The sequence below is a fragment of the Magallana gigas genome, chromosome 4, assembly GCF_963853765.1.
Source record: "Magallana gigas chromosome 4, xbMagGiga1.1, whole genome shotgun sequence".
In the NCBI taxonomy this organism is placed as follows: Eukaryota; Metazoa; Mollusca; class Bivalvia; order Ostreida; family Ostreidae; genus Magallana; species Magallana gigas.
In genome coordinates, this window is record NC_088856.1 from 12,835,018 (window position 1) to 12,851,886 (window position 16,869).

Consider the following 16,869-nt stretch of genomic DNA (forward strand, 5'->3'; position numbering starts at 1 on the left):
AATATTTTTGCAATTTGTGCCATACGATTGTTTTAATGAATAAGTGAGGTAAAACCAACAGAAAATATGCAAAATTATATAGACCAAAATATGAAATTTAAACTTTTAATATTAGAGTACTGTCAAAAATGTTTGAGCGGAAAACAAAATCTGCAAAATTAAGTCAAAATTGCCTCTGTTTGGCTAAAAGTCTGTTTTTGAGCCTATTTCCATAATAGAGTAGAAATATCGAATGTTATGTCAGTAATAATTCATTTCATTTCATAATTACTTTTTGTGTTTAGAACAAATTTTACTCATGACACTAAACTTTATAACAATCCGAATTTGAGAACTCAAACCCTGAGTAAACAACACCCTTAAGACAAAACACGAAACTATAAAAAGAAAAAATCCACTCATAAGAGTCAAAAACCGTGTATTTTTGGTACAATGCTATGTGAATTATTGTAGATTCAGGTTTCGTACAAAATTAATTTGATGTGTCAACAATGGTGTAAAATATTAAGCGAGTAAGAAATGTGTCGTTCTAGAGTGCTCTGTATTTTTAGGCACACAATGCATGCATTTGTAATCTTAATTTAAAAAAATGGAAGAAAAAAGAAGCAAAAAGGTTTTAACTTAAGATTTGCAGGTTCATTCAGGCTAAGGTACGATTTACAGGTTTCTGTACTGCCTTAACAGTATGTTTTTAATCTTAAAAAGTAAGTGGCATCTTCATTATACAGCTAGAATGAGTATTGTTTGTAAACTTAGCGTAACAAGGCTGTGCATGTGCTGGTTCTTTCACTTTTTAACTATTTTTAAGCTCATTAGGTGTCTAAAAATATCCTTATGTACGAACACGTGTAGTTCAAATGAGATTTTTAATTTACTTCATTTAGCCGTCCCTGTGCCATCAAACGCTAAAGCCCATGTCGGGAATCTTTGACTTCAAATGAAGCAAGAAAGTACAAACGTGTTTGACTATGTTTGATATTTATATGCAGAAGTAAATTCAGTGTCAAGGGTCGAATCAAATAGCTGCTCCAGCGCTGGTGTTGCTGCGTTGCAGCGTCGGGGGAGACTTCGGTGTTGTGGTGGCAGAGAATAGCCTGTTTATACGCCGTACCAAGAGCTTGCTTGGTGCAGATCCCACCTGATACTTCGTTCTTTCAACACACTTCTCAGAGCTTCGACGATTGTTGGCATAGCTCTTGGATTGAAGGGAACAATAATATTTTTCTCAATCGGAGGTACGTATCCCTAAATATTTTTTATCTTGAAGAAAAGTTTCACTAATTTAAAAAAAAAAGGAAAATATGCACTTTTTTCTCAATATTTACTTTTTATATTACTTAAGAATTATTTCTGTATTTGCACTGATAAGGTTGGTTAGGAATTTGTTTTTAAGATAGGAAATTTCTTTATCAGAATCTAGCGATTACATGGGAAACAATTGAAAACGTAAGGAGGTCATTATTAAGCGTGGTTTATTAGCAAGAATGCGAGCTATTTCGGATGTTGTTTTTCTGAAAACGTTTTTAATTTGTAAACCGAGGTTACTAATTTTTCATAATTTTCAGAAGCTTAGAAAGCATAGCACCCCTACGGGAATTCGTAATCAAATCTCGAAATCCACGTCAATGCTTGGAAATGAATGCAAAATTAATGCCCCTCTCTCATGAGGGGGAATGAAATAAATAGTGGCTTTTGTGAGACCATGTTCCGTGCTACTGAATTCTAAACAACGTTTATCAAATATTCGTCCGGGAAATGTATGACTTTAAAATTAAATACACATGTCACGTCATTTCCTATGAGGAAAAATATGTGTGTTCAAAGCGATAAAAATTCTACACATCTGGAACGTGCAGGATATATTATGACCCCAAATCATTAACTGCAGACTTCTTTGCATTGGCGATTTCTGTGCGAAGGCAAAAATACTTTACACTATATCATACCAACAACGTTTTTCTTTGTTTAGATTTTAAGTGTGGATGCGTTTTTGTTTTTAAAAGTTTCTGAAAAACTGCGGTACGAGTAAATGAATTATTTACTCTTCGAACACTATAAGTTTCTTTTATGTTACCCCTGTGTAAGTAAAACACATTAGAAAGCAGTAGAAAAGAAAAAGTAAAACAGGAACGCTGGATTCAGAAAATAACACTTAACTTAAGAAGGTCCAAAGCTAAAAATCTGTCAAGGCATGAAGTCTTTGATTACTAAAGTTTTTTTTTTTTATAGAAAAAGTTTCAATATTATTTTTGATCAAAATGACCAGTAGTGAGCTTCGAGCTTTAAGATTCACCTTAAAGAATTTCATCATTTGAATTGAATTGAAGATCTTTGCTGCAGTAATTTTGTCTTGTACATCTTAAGTTCATTAACAAAACAATATAAATATAATATGCATTCTACCTTGACGTTATATATCCATATGTTTTAATTCTTTAAAGAAGGTTAATTTTGGGCGGGTGTTGCACAGTCGTTTAGGTTAGCTATTCCAATATTCACAGCTATTAAGACTATTCGAAAGAACTGACTTTGAAAATTTAACTTGAATGTTGCACAATATTTTACTGTTCTGAAGAGCAAGGTTAAAGGCATAACGTTCAAATTACAATTTACTCTAGATCTTAAACATTTATCAGAATTAGAAATATGTCTACGAAAAATGCCTCAGACATTATATACTTTACGGCGAAAATGGAAAACCTACTGATATAGATAACAATACAATAAATCCGATTGTTTTATTCCACAGGAAGTCTTAAGGCTAAGCACAGGACACATCTGTTTGAATACATGTTTTACATTTAGTTTGCCCTTGGGATATGCAAAGAGCAGTGATAATAAAGAAAGAAAATCAATAAAATGAAAATTGCACGTTCTTATCTGATTTTATGCCCCCCAAATCTTATGGACGAAAAATTAAAAAAAAAAAAAGAATTGTGCAGCGTATTGATTTTCCATCTTTGAAATACATCTTCTGCATAAAACAAGCTGCAGGTCTTTGCAGTAACAAACACCATTATCTGTCGTTAAATGCATGCAGCCTGATACCCTTTACTCTGGATTATCTTGACACAATACGAAATAAAACATTTATCATCTTTGTGGGGGTTTCGTCAACACGATATGATGCATGGACAATATACAAGCTTGTAAACTTGTTTAGTAACCCTATTTTTAGGACGTAAATTATTTCTTTAATGGCCGTTTATTGCAGTGCATTGCTAATTGTCACAGCGATTCAGACAATTTGCTTTGCATGTGCCATTCATAAAATAATTTAACGAACTCCAATATGCCAAGAGTCTTTCGGCGTTGGCTGATTTTTAGAGAATACGCAGTGGCAAGGAAGTTCATGTCACTTCCGGGTATTGCATTATGGAGATCACTTCCGAAGCTGTCGAAACGACGTCTGAAATAGAACATGTCTCTATTCGTGAACCCTTTTTTAGCCAATAGATGCTCGACTAAAATGGGCGTATTTACTGTACATTCATGTACTGGCATAATGTTGTACATGTGTTACATTAAAAGTTTAAAATCGAAGATTTCTAAACTTATCTATAACAATCTAAACTTTTAATGTAACACATGTATATGCACGTACATGCTGCATTTTTAACAGTAACTTTATGCTAATGTAGAGGAAAATGAAATGTAAATAGGATTAAATCATATTCACATAAAATATATAGAATAAATGTTTTACTAAAATGGATAATAAAATATATCATATAAACATTCTTGAACTTATATGACACCATATTTAACCCCCCCCCCCCCCCCAAAAAAAAATGAATTGTTAAAACTACACAATGAAACCGTATGACCCCTATTCGAGATTATCTTAGGGCAACACAAGACAAGATTTCAAACTTTTACGCCCGAAAAGATAAAGTTAAGTTCACCACAACCAGCCTCGATTTCGTTTGCATGGACCATTGACTATATGATAAATTAGCACGACCACACACGAATGTTAAAATCTCAAATTAATTCATAATAATAAAACAATTTTGTTTACATATTGTATTGATTTAAATAAATAAAATAATGCAGTTAAAGTTGCCACTGAAATTCTTTTTTTCATAATATTTCTTTTATTTTTAACATTATAATTAACAGTTTCCCTTTTTAATGGGAAAATCATTTTTGTTTTAGAATCAAAATACTTAAAAGACAAAAATACGCTTTCATAGAGAAATAAACTTAACGAGAGGGCTTTCTTTTGTCAAAAGTTAAAAGCTAATGTCTTAGCCAAAATTAATTCTCTCCTAGATTAAAAGAGACTTAACAGTGGTGAGTGTTAACCTCGAAAAGAATAAAATTGTGAAATAAATGTCAGAATGAGTTGTAGGGAGATAATACACAGGTGTACTCAGGTAGTGGCTTAATATAGCGAATCGGGGAAACAAAGGTGCACTTAATGGGTCGCTCTGTATGACACTCCTCGTTTGTTTACCCTAATTAATGTAAACAACAAACACAGCTGATACAAAAATCGGCAAACAGTCAGAGACCACTTAGCACTACTCAAGTGGTCACGCCGTGTATAGCATGTAAGTAAACGTGTTTTGTTTATATTTTCTTGAAGTACTAATCTGATCTTAATAGAAACAGGTGTTTAAAATTAAAAACGTCATGTTATAACCCTGCAAGTGAATTATTTTTTCACGCAGTCTTCAGGCGCCGTAAGTTTTATATAAATGTAACAAATTGTTACTTATTTGTTAAAAAGGAGTAAAGGGATATAAAAAAAATAGGTTAATTATTCTGATTATGCCTTGAATTCATAAAACTTCTTCGAAAACATAAAAGCAACCCAATTTGTAAATTGAAATTAAAGATAATGAAATGCAAACCATTGAAAACGCGACTGCATTGAGTTCTTTCAACTTAAATGAAACCATTTCGTGACATTAATTTATTTCTCTTTCGTTCGAGTCGATGTCCCTGTGAATTGAAGCCTCTCTATGTGTTATCAAAACCAAAAAAGTGAAGTTTTATTTTCGTTCAGATCTCATGAGATAGGTTTATTATTTTTTTCCACTTCTGTTTAATCGCAGTAGAAAGAACGGTTTCCAAAGACATCATGTATATAATTAATTTAATCCAGTGTCAAATATTGTAAAACACAAAGATAAACAGATCTCGGAGATTATCAACATGCAATCTTATGACCTTCCTTATTATCGATTTACATTGTATGCTTATATTGTATATACTTAGTAATGCACAAGAAGATGCGCTTTATTGCACACAGCCAGTGTATATAGCTTCAACGATGCGGCGTGAAACCGTTTTAATTTTTTCATATTCAAGGCAGGGGATACGACCTAATTTCTATGGCCTCCACACAAAGGAAAATGATAAAAAAAAAACCGTGCCAATGAATTAAAAAAATATCTTTATTAATCTCTAAACTTTACTTTTTGATTTACATTTCTTAGAATTTTCATTTTAAACATGTCAAGAAGATAAAAGATGTTAGTAAAACATGACGATGAAAACTTGACAAAGATTGTTGGTGTAAATAATGGCGAAACTGTTGGACGGAGAATGACCCCCTAATTGGCAAACAAGGTATTCACTGTCGTTTAATCCACCAGGCTCATACAGTTTTCACATACCAACACTTTTTACCTTATCTATGATTTGGCATTTTCCTGATGTTTTGAAAAATAAAAGAAAGAAAGAAAAATGTGCCCACCGTTAACACATTCAGATCCTAGACAATATAAATGGAGTCTAAAAATATATCTTGCAGAATTAAACACCTTTACTCTGAGCACTTTCACAAATTAAATTACTGACAAATGTGTTTGTATGTGTCATTTTATTGCCATGTTGACTGTGAGAAAGTCCTGAATTAAAACATTAAGAAATCCCCAGATACTAATAGATTCTCTAGCATTGTCTACGATGTATAGAAATGTCGTGCTGAGTAGGCCTTGTGCTTAGTTTTCCTGTCAACGATGGCGTTATGTAAAAAAAAAAAAATGGCTCACTGTGGATAAACGGTTAGTGTCAATATCCTTGACATGGAGTAACTATCTATAACAAATACTCCATAAAACAGAATATTTTATCGGATATGCGAAACGAATAACTCATTGAATTCTTGCAGTAACTTCATATACAAATTTCTTTCCAAGATATTATTACATGTATATATTTGTTAGGTGATAAGTTACTAAAACGTGGGTATCAGATAGGTTTCAAAGTTTGCAAAGTCAGTTGGCATTTGCAAGGTATGAAAGATGAAAAAAATTTGAAAGTGCCGATTATGTCATATCCATTAAATTCATTTTCGGTGAGTCATATACTCTAGTATTTCAATCTAATCATTAAACTTTTAGCTTAAGAAATCAATGAAAATCCACCTCTTATTATCAAATATCCTAATGGCGTCGAAAATCCTACATTTAGACTTTTTTTAAAGCCTTCATGGTGTAATTTTAACTATTTTTTGTGATCAGAGTAGATTTTAATTCAAGCTATATCGGATTTTATATTTACCGTACGCTCCGAAATCCCAAGAAATGATAAAAACACTTGCATAGCCAAAATCAAGCCAGTAATACACTATCTTAACTGTGATAAAGAAGCCCCATCATTTCAGTTATAGAGATTCGGAGATTGCCTTTTTATCAGTGCATGCTTCACAGGTGTAAAATGAACCCAGTCCCTGCAACTGTGTTCTATATTTTGCCGATCCCGTCTGGAAAACCAAGGAGGAAATTCTTAACCACTATCAAAGCTGGTGATCTCTTTCAAATCGTTTCTATTTCAGTTTATTTTTAAAATAGCAATAAATCCATCTAATTTACAAGATACCTAAAACTCTGATAATGTACTCATTAATCGCAATGAACTATGATTAAAAGAGTTCCAATATTCAGATATTTTAAATGATTTTCCTTGTCAGATCACATGTGTGATGCGAAGAGTAAATGCTCACCTGTCAGTACTCAATCTAAGTTCGTTTCAGCATCTCTTGTTAGTAATTTGAAATTTAAAAAAAATCCGCATACATGTACCCATAACTAATTAAACTAACAACCGAATTTGATATATTTTTTTACACCCTGAAATTCCTTACATATCATCGGTTTTTATTCAAAAATTTTACCAAATTTATACAAATCACACCGAGATTTATCTGACATCTGCGATATATAATAAGCTTTTTGCAACACCCTGTGCTATTTCTTCGACGTTATTACTAGTATCCGGGTATTTTCATTTCGTTTGCAGCAAATCACCGCCGGCATTCTATAGTGCATAGAATTTGCATAAAGTAATTTTGTGATTAATATGAATTTCAAAATGTCATCCCAAAATATCTTTTCACTTTTGAGTTTTAGAACAACGCACACAACAACACAGTTTCCCGATTGAAAAACGAAACCAAGAAATATAAGTGTACATGATATATTCGTGCAGTATTTCCTTGATATCAGCAATACCTTTTGATATGTTCCAGAGATAACAGTAAGTGTCATTTCGGTTGGAATAAATGGCAACGCCGCACATAAATAAAACAAAATGATAAAAGTATTAATGACTCGGAAAAAGTCCAATCTGTCGTTTCCTGCTCTCTGGATTCTATGTTAGACACCATAAATCAAACAATATCCGAGGCAGTGACAATCCCTGAATCTTCCATTAAATATTTACCGATAATTTGCTTGTTCATTTCAATGGAATCGCCGACAAATTGAGCGGTACATCATTCGTGTCGATCCTATTGACACAGTTATAAAATAACAACAATATTCCAGATCCTTAACTCAATCATACTACAATATTCTGTAGTTCATTCCGTCAGAGTGACATGAAAAATCAAACGATTAGTGTTTATGGGAATCGATGAATGAACGCTGAATTTGGATTATTTTATGAAAGGCATTTTGTTTTTGCCAGTCGTCATATAACTCGGTTGGTGTTCGGAAATGATCTTGATTCATGGTAAATGCACATGGATATTAAAAAATGTTGAAATCAATATAAACGGCGTCAGTTGCAGTCAAGAAGGAAAGACTTGCAATACAACATATTGTTTTATATCAAAATTAACTCATGGGCCACGAGGTTATTGTATAAAATCAGTTGATCCATTGAACATTTTTTGTTACGTGGAATCGACCAACTTTCTTTTGATCGTGTATAATCGCAGTCCTCTTTTAAATAGTTTTCAAAGTCTAATTGTACCAAAGTAGTTTTTTTTAACAAGGGTTGTATCTGTGCTATTATTGACGACCATTTAAATCCTTATTGGATTATTGATTTAAAAACTAAGATAACTAGAAAAGAACATGTTTATTTGGTCATTTATTGCAAGTGACAATATTATATAGGAACAAATGCAATATAAGCGTAGTTTTTCCTGGAGATTGGTTAAATCATACAATTTTATTATGTCAAAAGCTAAAAAGTTAAAGTAGTAACAGAACTGGGTGAAAGACATTAAACATTTTATTTGCTATGCCCCCACCCATTGCTGTTTAAAGGGTTGTCAGGGCTGAAAAATGAAAATAATTAAACATTATGTCTATTTAAGGCGTCGTCGTAGATATACGGCTTGGATAAGCCTGCTGGCACGATATAGATATGAAATTCTGACGTAGACATATACTACAGAGTATCAATCTACAACCGCACAATTTTTCTAAATCCAAAAAAGAAAAAAAAATGCCATATGGTTATAAAAGTTTATAATTTAGATACAAAGTTTTATAAAAGCCAATAAAATGAAATATAAACATTCAACTATCGATTAAAAAAAATAAAGAGAGGGGAAAACTTAAAACTGAAATAGAATGATATTGTATAAAACAGCACAAAGAATAAACCATAAGAGGTATCAACATATCCATATTGTAATTTATATCTTTCGTAAAACCTCACAAAGTCATGAAACGACTATATGCTGCTGTCATTTGCAATAAGATGCATATATGCTAATAGGCTAAAGATACACCGTGGAAAAACATTCGAAACATATTTGATAAAGGACAGGGTGTTCTTGTGTCTCAGAGTGTATTATTCTCCAACGCATGGGATTATTTGCCCCCCCCCCCACCCCTCTAACAAAGAGATTTGCAATATTGACTGAAGAATTTCATTTTTGTTACATTTATTTTCCCAATAATTACCATAGGCTGTTACATCATTGTTGAAATTGAATAGGATAAGACATGAACAACACAACTCCCCACTCCCACTGTATTGGCAATGAAGCTAAGATAACGTGAAGATTGATATCTCCTCTACTCGGCAGATCTTATATTATTTGAGATTATCTTTCTCAGACTCTCCTGCGCAGGAAGAAGAAAACACTGCATTAAATGTGTGATCTATTTGAATTTCTGTAATTCATTTCAACTATACTTACATTGCCTCTTTTTCAGAAGAAGGGCCTTTCATCGATTCCTCTATTTAGACACCATGTTGCAGAAAATGCAGTGACAATACAAAGACTCCAAGATGACTCTAGATCAACACAATGGAAGTTTTCACAACTTCTCGAATGATTATTTAGCGGAACTATACCCAGCCTGTGTGGAATATATTAATGGAACCGCAGTTATCCGAAATCTCGATCTGTGCTTGTGTTTGGACTTCTCAAATTTTACTAACACTTACAGTGAGGCGGCGGAGATTCCTGGGTATTTGACCATCTTTTCCATCTTAGCACCGATAATTTCAGCTATTGGAATTGTTGGGATCATTTTAACCATAATTGTTCTCTCTCGCAAAAGTCTCTGCACATCAACGAACTGTTACTTAATCGCTTTATCTGTGGCTGACCTTGGTTTCCTCGTTGTATTGTTTCCACGATTTTTCGAGCGATTTGTGACAAACGAACAGGGCTTTCTTTTCGGAATCTTTTTCAACTATGCGAGGATTCTTCTGACGACCTTTCTCAGCGCATCGGTGTGGATAAATGTGGTTCTCGCGGTGGAGCGATACATTGCTATTGTTCATCCTTTGAGAGCAAATATGATTTGCTCCATCCGGAGGGCGAGATTTGTCATCGTCTCTGTTTTTGTCTATTCCTTCATTATTCAGATACCGTATTTCTTTGAGTACAAAGTCGTCACTGTCACACATGAAACATACTGTGCACCTGCCGTCACGTACTCTCACACTGTTCCCTGGCTTTTCGTCAGTCCGGAGGACAAGGAGATTTATCGTTGGGTAGTCGATTGTACTCTCTCTGCCATCGTACCATTTCTGTGTTTGTTGGTATTAAACACAAGGCTGATTTACGAAATCAGAGTCTCCACAAAATATATCAGAAACAATGTTGGATTGGACCATTCAATGCAAAGAGTGTTGTCAAACGAACAACTGAAAATATCGGTAATGCTGGTTTGTTTGATAATCATTTTCTTTGTTTGTGAAGCCCCGTATGTAGTTATGAATGCATTTTTAAAGCAGAGTGTTAACACACAGGAGGTTTACATTTTCTGGTACATAGCTATATTCCTTGTAGCTCTGAAATCGACGTTTAATTTCATATTGTACTGTTGGTTCAGTGAAAGATTCTGGGAAACGTTGAAACAGAAACTGTGTCTAACTCTTTGTAATGAAGGTCGTAAAAACTTTAGTACATCAAGGACGTCCAATTGCAGTGGCATAGTGATGACGTCAAATGGAAGCAAACGACGTCATGACTTACCGGAACATGTTGTATAATAAAAGAATTCTACAAATAGATTGCTACAATCATGTTAATACATTACACCAAAGCTTTAACATAGCATCCTCTGCATGTTCAGGTCAAAGTCTCAAATAGAAAAATTTCCTTTCCCGACCATGTATGATTATATAAACCAAAGAATTTACATTGTATTTGTTTTTATCAATTGTCCTGTTGTCAAAATGTGTATCATTGATATCCTAGTATTATTGTTTATGTAAGAATAGATGTACTTGTAGTTAGTATTGTTTATTTGAAATAAATAACAATCTCGTCTTCTTTTTCTCCATTGTAACCTTTTGAATATTACTTGGTTTTAAAACTCGAATGTTGCATCTGAAATTATGATATTCGGCAGATTATAATATTGTTCGAAACGTAAAAAATAGTGATTTGGGGATCAGAAAACAGGTGTTGGAACAAGTAATTAAAAATAAAATTGCTTTTGGTATTACGGGGGTTATATAACTTATAACTGGTATAGATGTAACAGTTGAAAAAAATATGATTGTAAAAAAGGATTGTAAAGTTTAGGTTTTCCATCTGTTTTCAGAAGATTTTAAGGACCTTTTGTGTTATTATTTTGTTGCCTTTGAAAAGAGATAAACACTATACGTAAAACAGATCATAGTGTGGGAACATTTCAAATCATCTCCAAGATCGTGTGAAGTGATATCGATATACAGAGCAAATTAAGACATGGTTAGTAACGCTTTTTTCTGATGTCAATGTCGAACTCTTGAAGAAACATAAGTTTTCTCAAAAAGTCTCGAGCATCCCTAAGAGTTTGAACACAGTTTTTACATGAATCACAAAGACCTTATTCAGTTTGATCTGGCATACGATTGAAAGTTTTTATGTTTTTGCTTACATTGAATTTTTATTCCGCATTAGCCAAAAAAAATATTGACGAACCTTGACGAAAGGGTTTTTAAGACCTGTTGTGTTACATCACACCATCATGCAATTAAAAAAATTCACAAATACCAACTTTATAACATTTTATATGAATAACAGAAAAGTCTCAACCTGTATGATACTTATCTCATATTAAATTCTAAATTTCCTACCGATAAAATAAAATGATTTATGAAAATCAATCTCTTTGGAATACCTTTTAATTTATTGTATTTTTTTTTACATGTTTGCTTATCTTTAAAACCCTTGGTAAACCTTATGTAAACCATTTTGTCTTTTATGTATTTTCGCAACAAAAAAAACCCATCGTGAATCTTGTAAATACCAGAAGAATGCGATGAAAAGATGCAGATTGTCGGAAAGAAAATCAATATCTCACCTAAAGTGTCCTGAATCCAATCTTTAATGTTCCTTGGATGTGGGTAGTTCCATCTTGATAAAGCCATATTTGAGTTAAATCAATATGTAGTCTGTGAAAACTGGAAAGCTTTCATATATTTACTATTAGGTTATTTTAATAACATTTTACTTTTTACAATTATCCCGTCAAATTTTTACTAAAAAGAGTTTGCGATTGTCCCCATTGAATTTTCATTAAGGCAGACATTATCAGACAAACAGGTGATATTGGATGTATTTGGGTAATATTCTAGCTGTATATAGAAACCTTTAATTCAGGATTTACAAAATATACCACGTCATATAAACAGTCCCATTAAGACACTTTATATAATGGCTTTATCAAAATCAAAGGCAGCAATTTACATGGATTTTGTAAAAATTGCATTTAAAGATCCAAAATTCTTAGCCAGCGATTCTTTAATTACCAAACGTTAATAGTGATACACATTAATTGAACATCAACATGGATCAACTCAACGGCAAAATGTACAAAAAAATTCTAATCAACAAATGTTGATGAAAACAATTACAGTAGATACAATGTCATTCAGCTTGCCCATGAACAATTTTCTTGCCTTTCTAAAACCCCCCCTTCTCCGCGTTTGCAATGTTTCTCGTGGTTTTAGTCAAATGGACTTGATTATGCCGTATTTGCAAGAGATGTCAAATACATTAAAGAGCTCACAGTAAAAACAATTCAATTTAAGAATACCAGAAGTGGGGATTACTACCTTTTTGATTTCTAAATAAAATGGTTATCGTAATAATGAACTTGCACAAAGTTTAAGAACGATATCGTTAAATCTGTCATTATATTAGAGCTTTAAAACGACAAATCGACTTTAAACATCAAACAACCTATTAATCAAACACTATCTATAATTACCTTTCTGATTGATTACTTAACAGTTTGATCCAAGAATTGATTTTCCTGTCACCCCCTGAGTAAAACAGTCGTCAAGTTTCATATAATTGGAATAATCTAACACTTGTGGAAATGTTAAAATGACACTTGGCGTGACAAAAGATTTGGCCCTGAACAACGGTATTTGTTTATGATCGAAGTGATTGCAGTGAAAAACAGTTTAGGAAATACATTTATCAGATACATGTATTGCCATTATCCAGAAGCAGGACCAACTCGAAATGTAAAAGAAAACAGCCAGGAGTCATCGTAAGCAATTCATTACATCATTGTTTTGAAGTTATAGTTGCATGGTCAACATAGTTTAAGTTAAACAAACATACTGACTCATAAATTACCTCTAAGAGATTTATGTTAAAGATGATTTTTTCAGCTTCTCAAGTAATTCTGTTCAAATCCTAAATCTAATGTTCCATAAAATAATATTATTTCATTTCAGCAGGAATACGTAATTCTGAATGTGTAGGTTAACTAATTTTTCTACAACAATTATTGCATTCACTTTGGAAATACTTGAATCTTCTAAAATAAAATCTCACCTCAAAGGTACGATAATAACAATCAAAGAATCTGTTAATGAACTTCTAAACCAATGTCTTGTCGTAATGGAAGTCGTTTCGGTTACTTCACTCAAAACGGATTTGACACTTGCATTATTATCTGGTCTTGTTTTTTGCGTTGACACATCATATTTCAATAAGGGGTAATCAATAAATTAGTAAGTATTTCAGTTTTTCTTTTTCAAGACTTGTCATATTTAGGAGAGCCCACCATTTACTTGACAGAAAATTTGGAATGAAATTTCCAATATTTGCCTCTGTAACATTAGATCGAATGCCTCTTAGTTCTGGCTCCGATTTCACAAAAATACTTAAGTCAAATCTCAGACTTACGTCTGAGTTTTTTCTCAAATATTTGAGTTTTTTTCTCAAATTTGAGAAAACTCAAATCGCTGCATTTCACAAAAAAATCTTAGTCGTGTTTTAACTCAATTTGAGAAAAAAATTAAGTTACCTCCATAGCAGACTTAAGTCAAATCACAAATATGAATATGTCATTAACATCATTAATACAGTATTATATTGTCTGTAATGTTCAATTCTTAGATCTATTCAACTCAATAATCAGCGTATATGCAATATTTCATGCAGGTTTGATAATTTTTTTTTTTATTAAAAAATAATAATTTTGGCGGAGTTATCTCCGTTGGCAAAAATGTAAACAAAGGGAACTAATTCATTTGTTTGTGGTAAATGGAATAACTAGTGATTCTACTTTCTAATGATTTTAAGGTAACCATAATGCATTTAATGTGGTCTTTTGTTTTGCTATATAATATATAAGATCATGTAGATATGTCGTCTATACTTAGCATAACAAAGTGTAACTTACATTTCATGACTAATTAAAATTTTATGACTCTTGTTAATTTAATCCGATTTCCCTCTGTTGAAAACATAAGCAGACGATTGTTTTTATTAAGAATAAATAAAAAAAAAACAGGAGAAGTTATAAGGGGCCACTTGTGACAATGAAAATCCTTGACTCAGCTAAGTAAAAAATTCAACTCAGCTGAGAAATGACTAAGTTTGATTTGTGAAATGCAATTGAGAAAAATCTCAGCTGAGTAAATTCTCAGGATTTGAAATTAAACTTAGGTAAAAACTTAAGTTTTTTTGTGAAATCGGAGCCTGATATCTATGATGTAAACAATTATCTTTTATCGTATGCTTTTGTTTGATTGTAGGCGATAATAATCGTTGAATTATTGTCTATGATTCTGTAATTTTCTTGCTTCAAAGAAGAAGTGTTTTTTATTTCAATCCTTTGCACATATTTTATTTAATTTGAAACTTTTTTTTCTGAATTGTAAAAATGAACCGAAATTCTGGACCTACATAAGCGTAATCTAATTAAAACCAAATGAAAGTCACAACTGATAATTAATTACAAGCAAGTAGGTGGTTTTGCATTTGTTCTTTTCAAACGACAAATATAGCCACAATAACTTTATTCCTTTGAATGATATGCGTAGCTCTCTATTAATATCACATTAAAACTTTTTTCACGTACTAATATAGTCACAAATTTCAACAGAGCTCTTAAATTTCAAGTCTATGCTAATTTCAACAAACAATTAAGTACTTTTCATGTCATTTATTAACCGTCGCTTATGGGAGGTCCAAAATGTTTTTATCTACGACTATTTGTTGTTTTTTTTTAAGAATCTTTTTACAAAGAATAAAGTTAAACCATATACTATGAAAAGGTGCAGAAATTATATAAGCGGGTTTTAAAAGTAGCTATCATTGCAGAAAATCTTTACATAACCCGCGTTAGCGGCTTATGTATAATTTTTTCTCTGCAATGTCACTACCTTCACATCCCGCATGAATAATCAAAGATGGCATTTTATTTTTGATATTTACATTTTTCTTTTAACAAATTGATATATTCATTGTAAAAATTAAGTTAAATCAACTTAATTACTATTAATGTACATCAGTTCATCCTACGGTCCTACGGAAATTGGGGTCTGACATCATCACCAAGTATGATCACCTTTATTTCTTTCGGAAATTAATTGCATTCATAGCTCTGTAAAACCTAACAGGAGTGAAATCTACACGCTCCGTATATCGATTAGTCAAAACCTTTAGCTACATGAGAAAATCGCGGACTGCACGAAATAATCATGCTGATTCATATTCCCATAGGAAACTATTTGACTCTTTCTTTTTGCTAACGTACTGATGTACATCAACTGTAATTTAGTCGATTTTACAATCAATTTATTAAATTAATGTATTAAAAGAAAGATGTACATTTTAACAATAAAATGATTTCTTTGGTGATACATTCGGATTAAAAAGGTAGTACACAGGTAATCTTTGCAGAAAAATTACACAATCTGTGCTAATGCGGTAGTATTGAAATACACAATATTATTTGAAAACAAATTATAAATTATCTACAGTTTTTAATGTCCAAACACAATGTATCAAACTCGCTTGTAAAATTGTCTGGATACATTCAATCCGTTTGAAACTGTCATTGTTGTATATTAATTGGCTATATTAAATGTTATTCAACATTTTTCTCTTTGTCGTACCTTTAAAAATACTGATAATGTAGAAAATGAAACGTGGGTAAAAGCGAGATAACTGTAATAGTCCTTTTATTTGCATGTTCCAGAGAAGATGCCTGTCTAATTACAATGTATTTTAACAAATGATAATGTGAAAGCTTTTTATGTATTTTTAAAAATATTCCTTTAGCTTTAAACTATTTAATAGTAACTTGAAAATGCATTTCATACCTTATTTCATTTACTACAGTGCTTTGATCGAACGAAATGATCCCCACTGTTTAGTCACTGGTGATGTGGGCGGGGGTAATACTACTCTATAGGTAAAGTTTGTTATGGAAATAAAGATTATATAGCAATAAGAAAATTGCATTTTGTTTATTGATATATAGGCAAACTGTTTTTATATGAAACGAAATTCATATATTCTTTATTTCCTCCAAATTTATGGAGAGCATTGTATAATCAATCTCAACACTTATGTGAGAGTTAAGCTCAAACAAAACATATCTACATATGAACACATGTTGATGAATATTTATGGATTACGACATATGCAGTATATATCAAAGAAACCCATTTTTAAACAACATAAATGCGACGATTAACATATGAATCTGCTTCTATTTTGTAAACGATATCTGTACAAAACTTGTACCATTGACACATCCCGTAAGGAATAAAAACTGTAATTCCTTATCTTTGTTTTCAAACAGTATAATTTATATTCGTTGACATCAAGTCATTTTAAAATGTATTCAAGCATATTTCCTCTGTCCTCTACAAAGGTATAACAGCAAACAACAAGTTTCATATAATTGTATATGTAGC

General features: G+C 32.1%; 1 protein-coding gene across 2 annotated transcripts; it reads left to right on the forward strand.

The window, feature by feature from the left end:
- Positions 1-890: 890 nt before the first annotated feature.
- Positions 891-10,981, forward strand: LOC105318595 (probable G-protein coupled receptor 139). Of its 2 annotated transcripts, none has more exons than XM_011415795.4 (2): positions 891-1,235; positions 9,411-10,981. In XM_011415795.4, exon 2 carries the CDS (start codon positions 9,487-9,489, stop codon positions 10,699-10,701), a length of 1,215 nt encoding a protein of 404 aa, XP_011414097.1. In that variant the 5' UTR covers positions 891-1,235; positions 9,411-9,486; the 3' UTR covers positions 10,702-10,981. The 2 variants fall into 2 exon arrangements, with proteins under 2 accessions (XP_011414097.1, XP_065937418.1); XM_066081346.1 differs by lacking the exon at positions 891-1,235 and adding an exon at positions 4,444-4,556.
- The last annotated feature ends 5,888 nt before the right edge of the window (positions 10,982-16,869 follow it).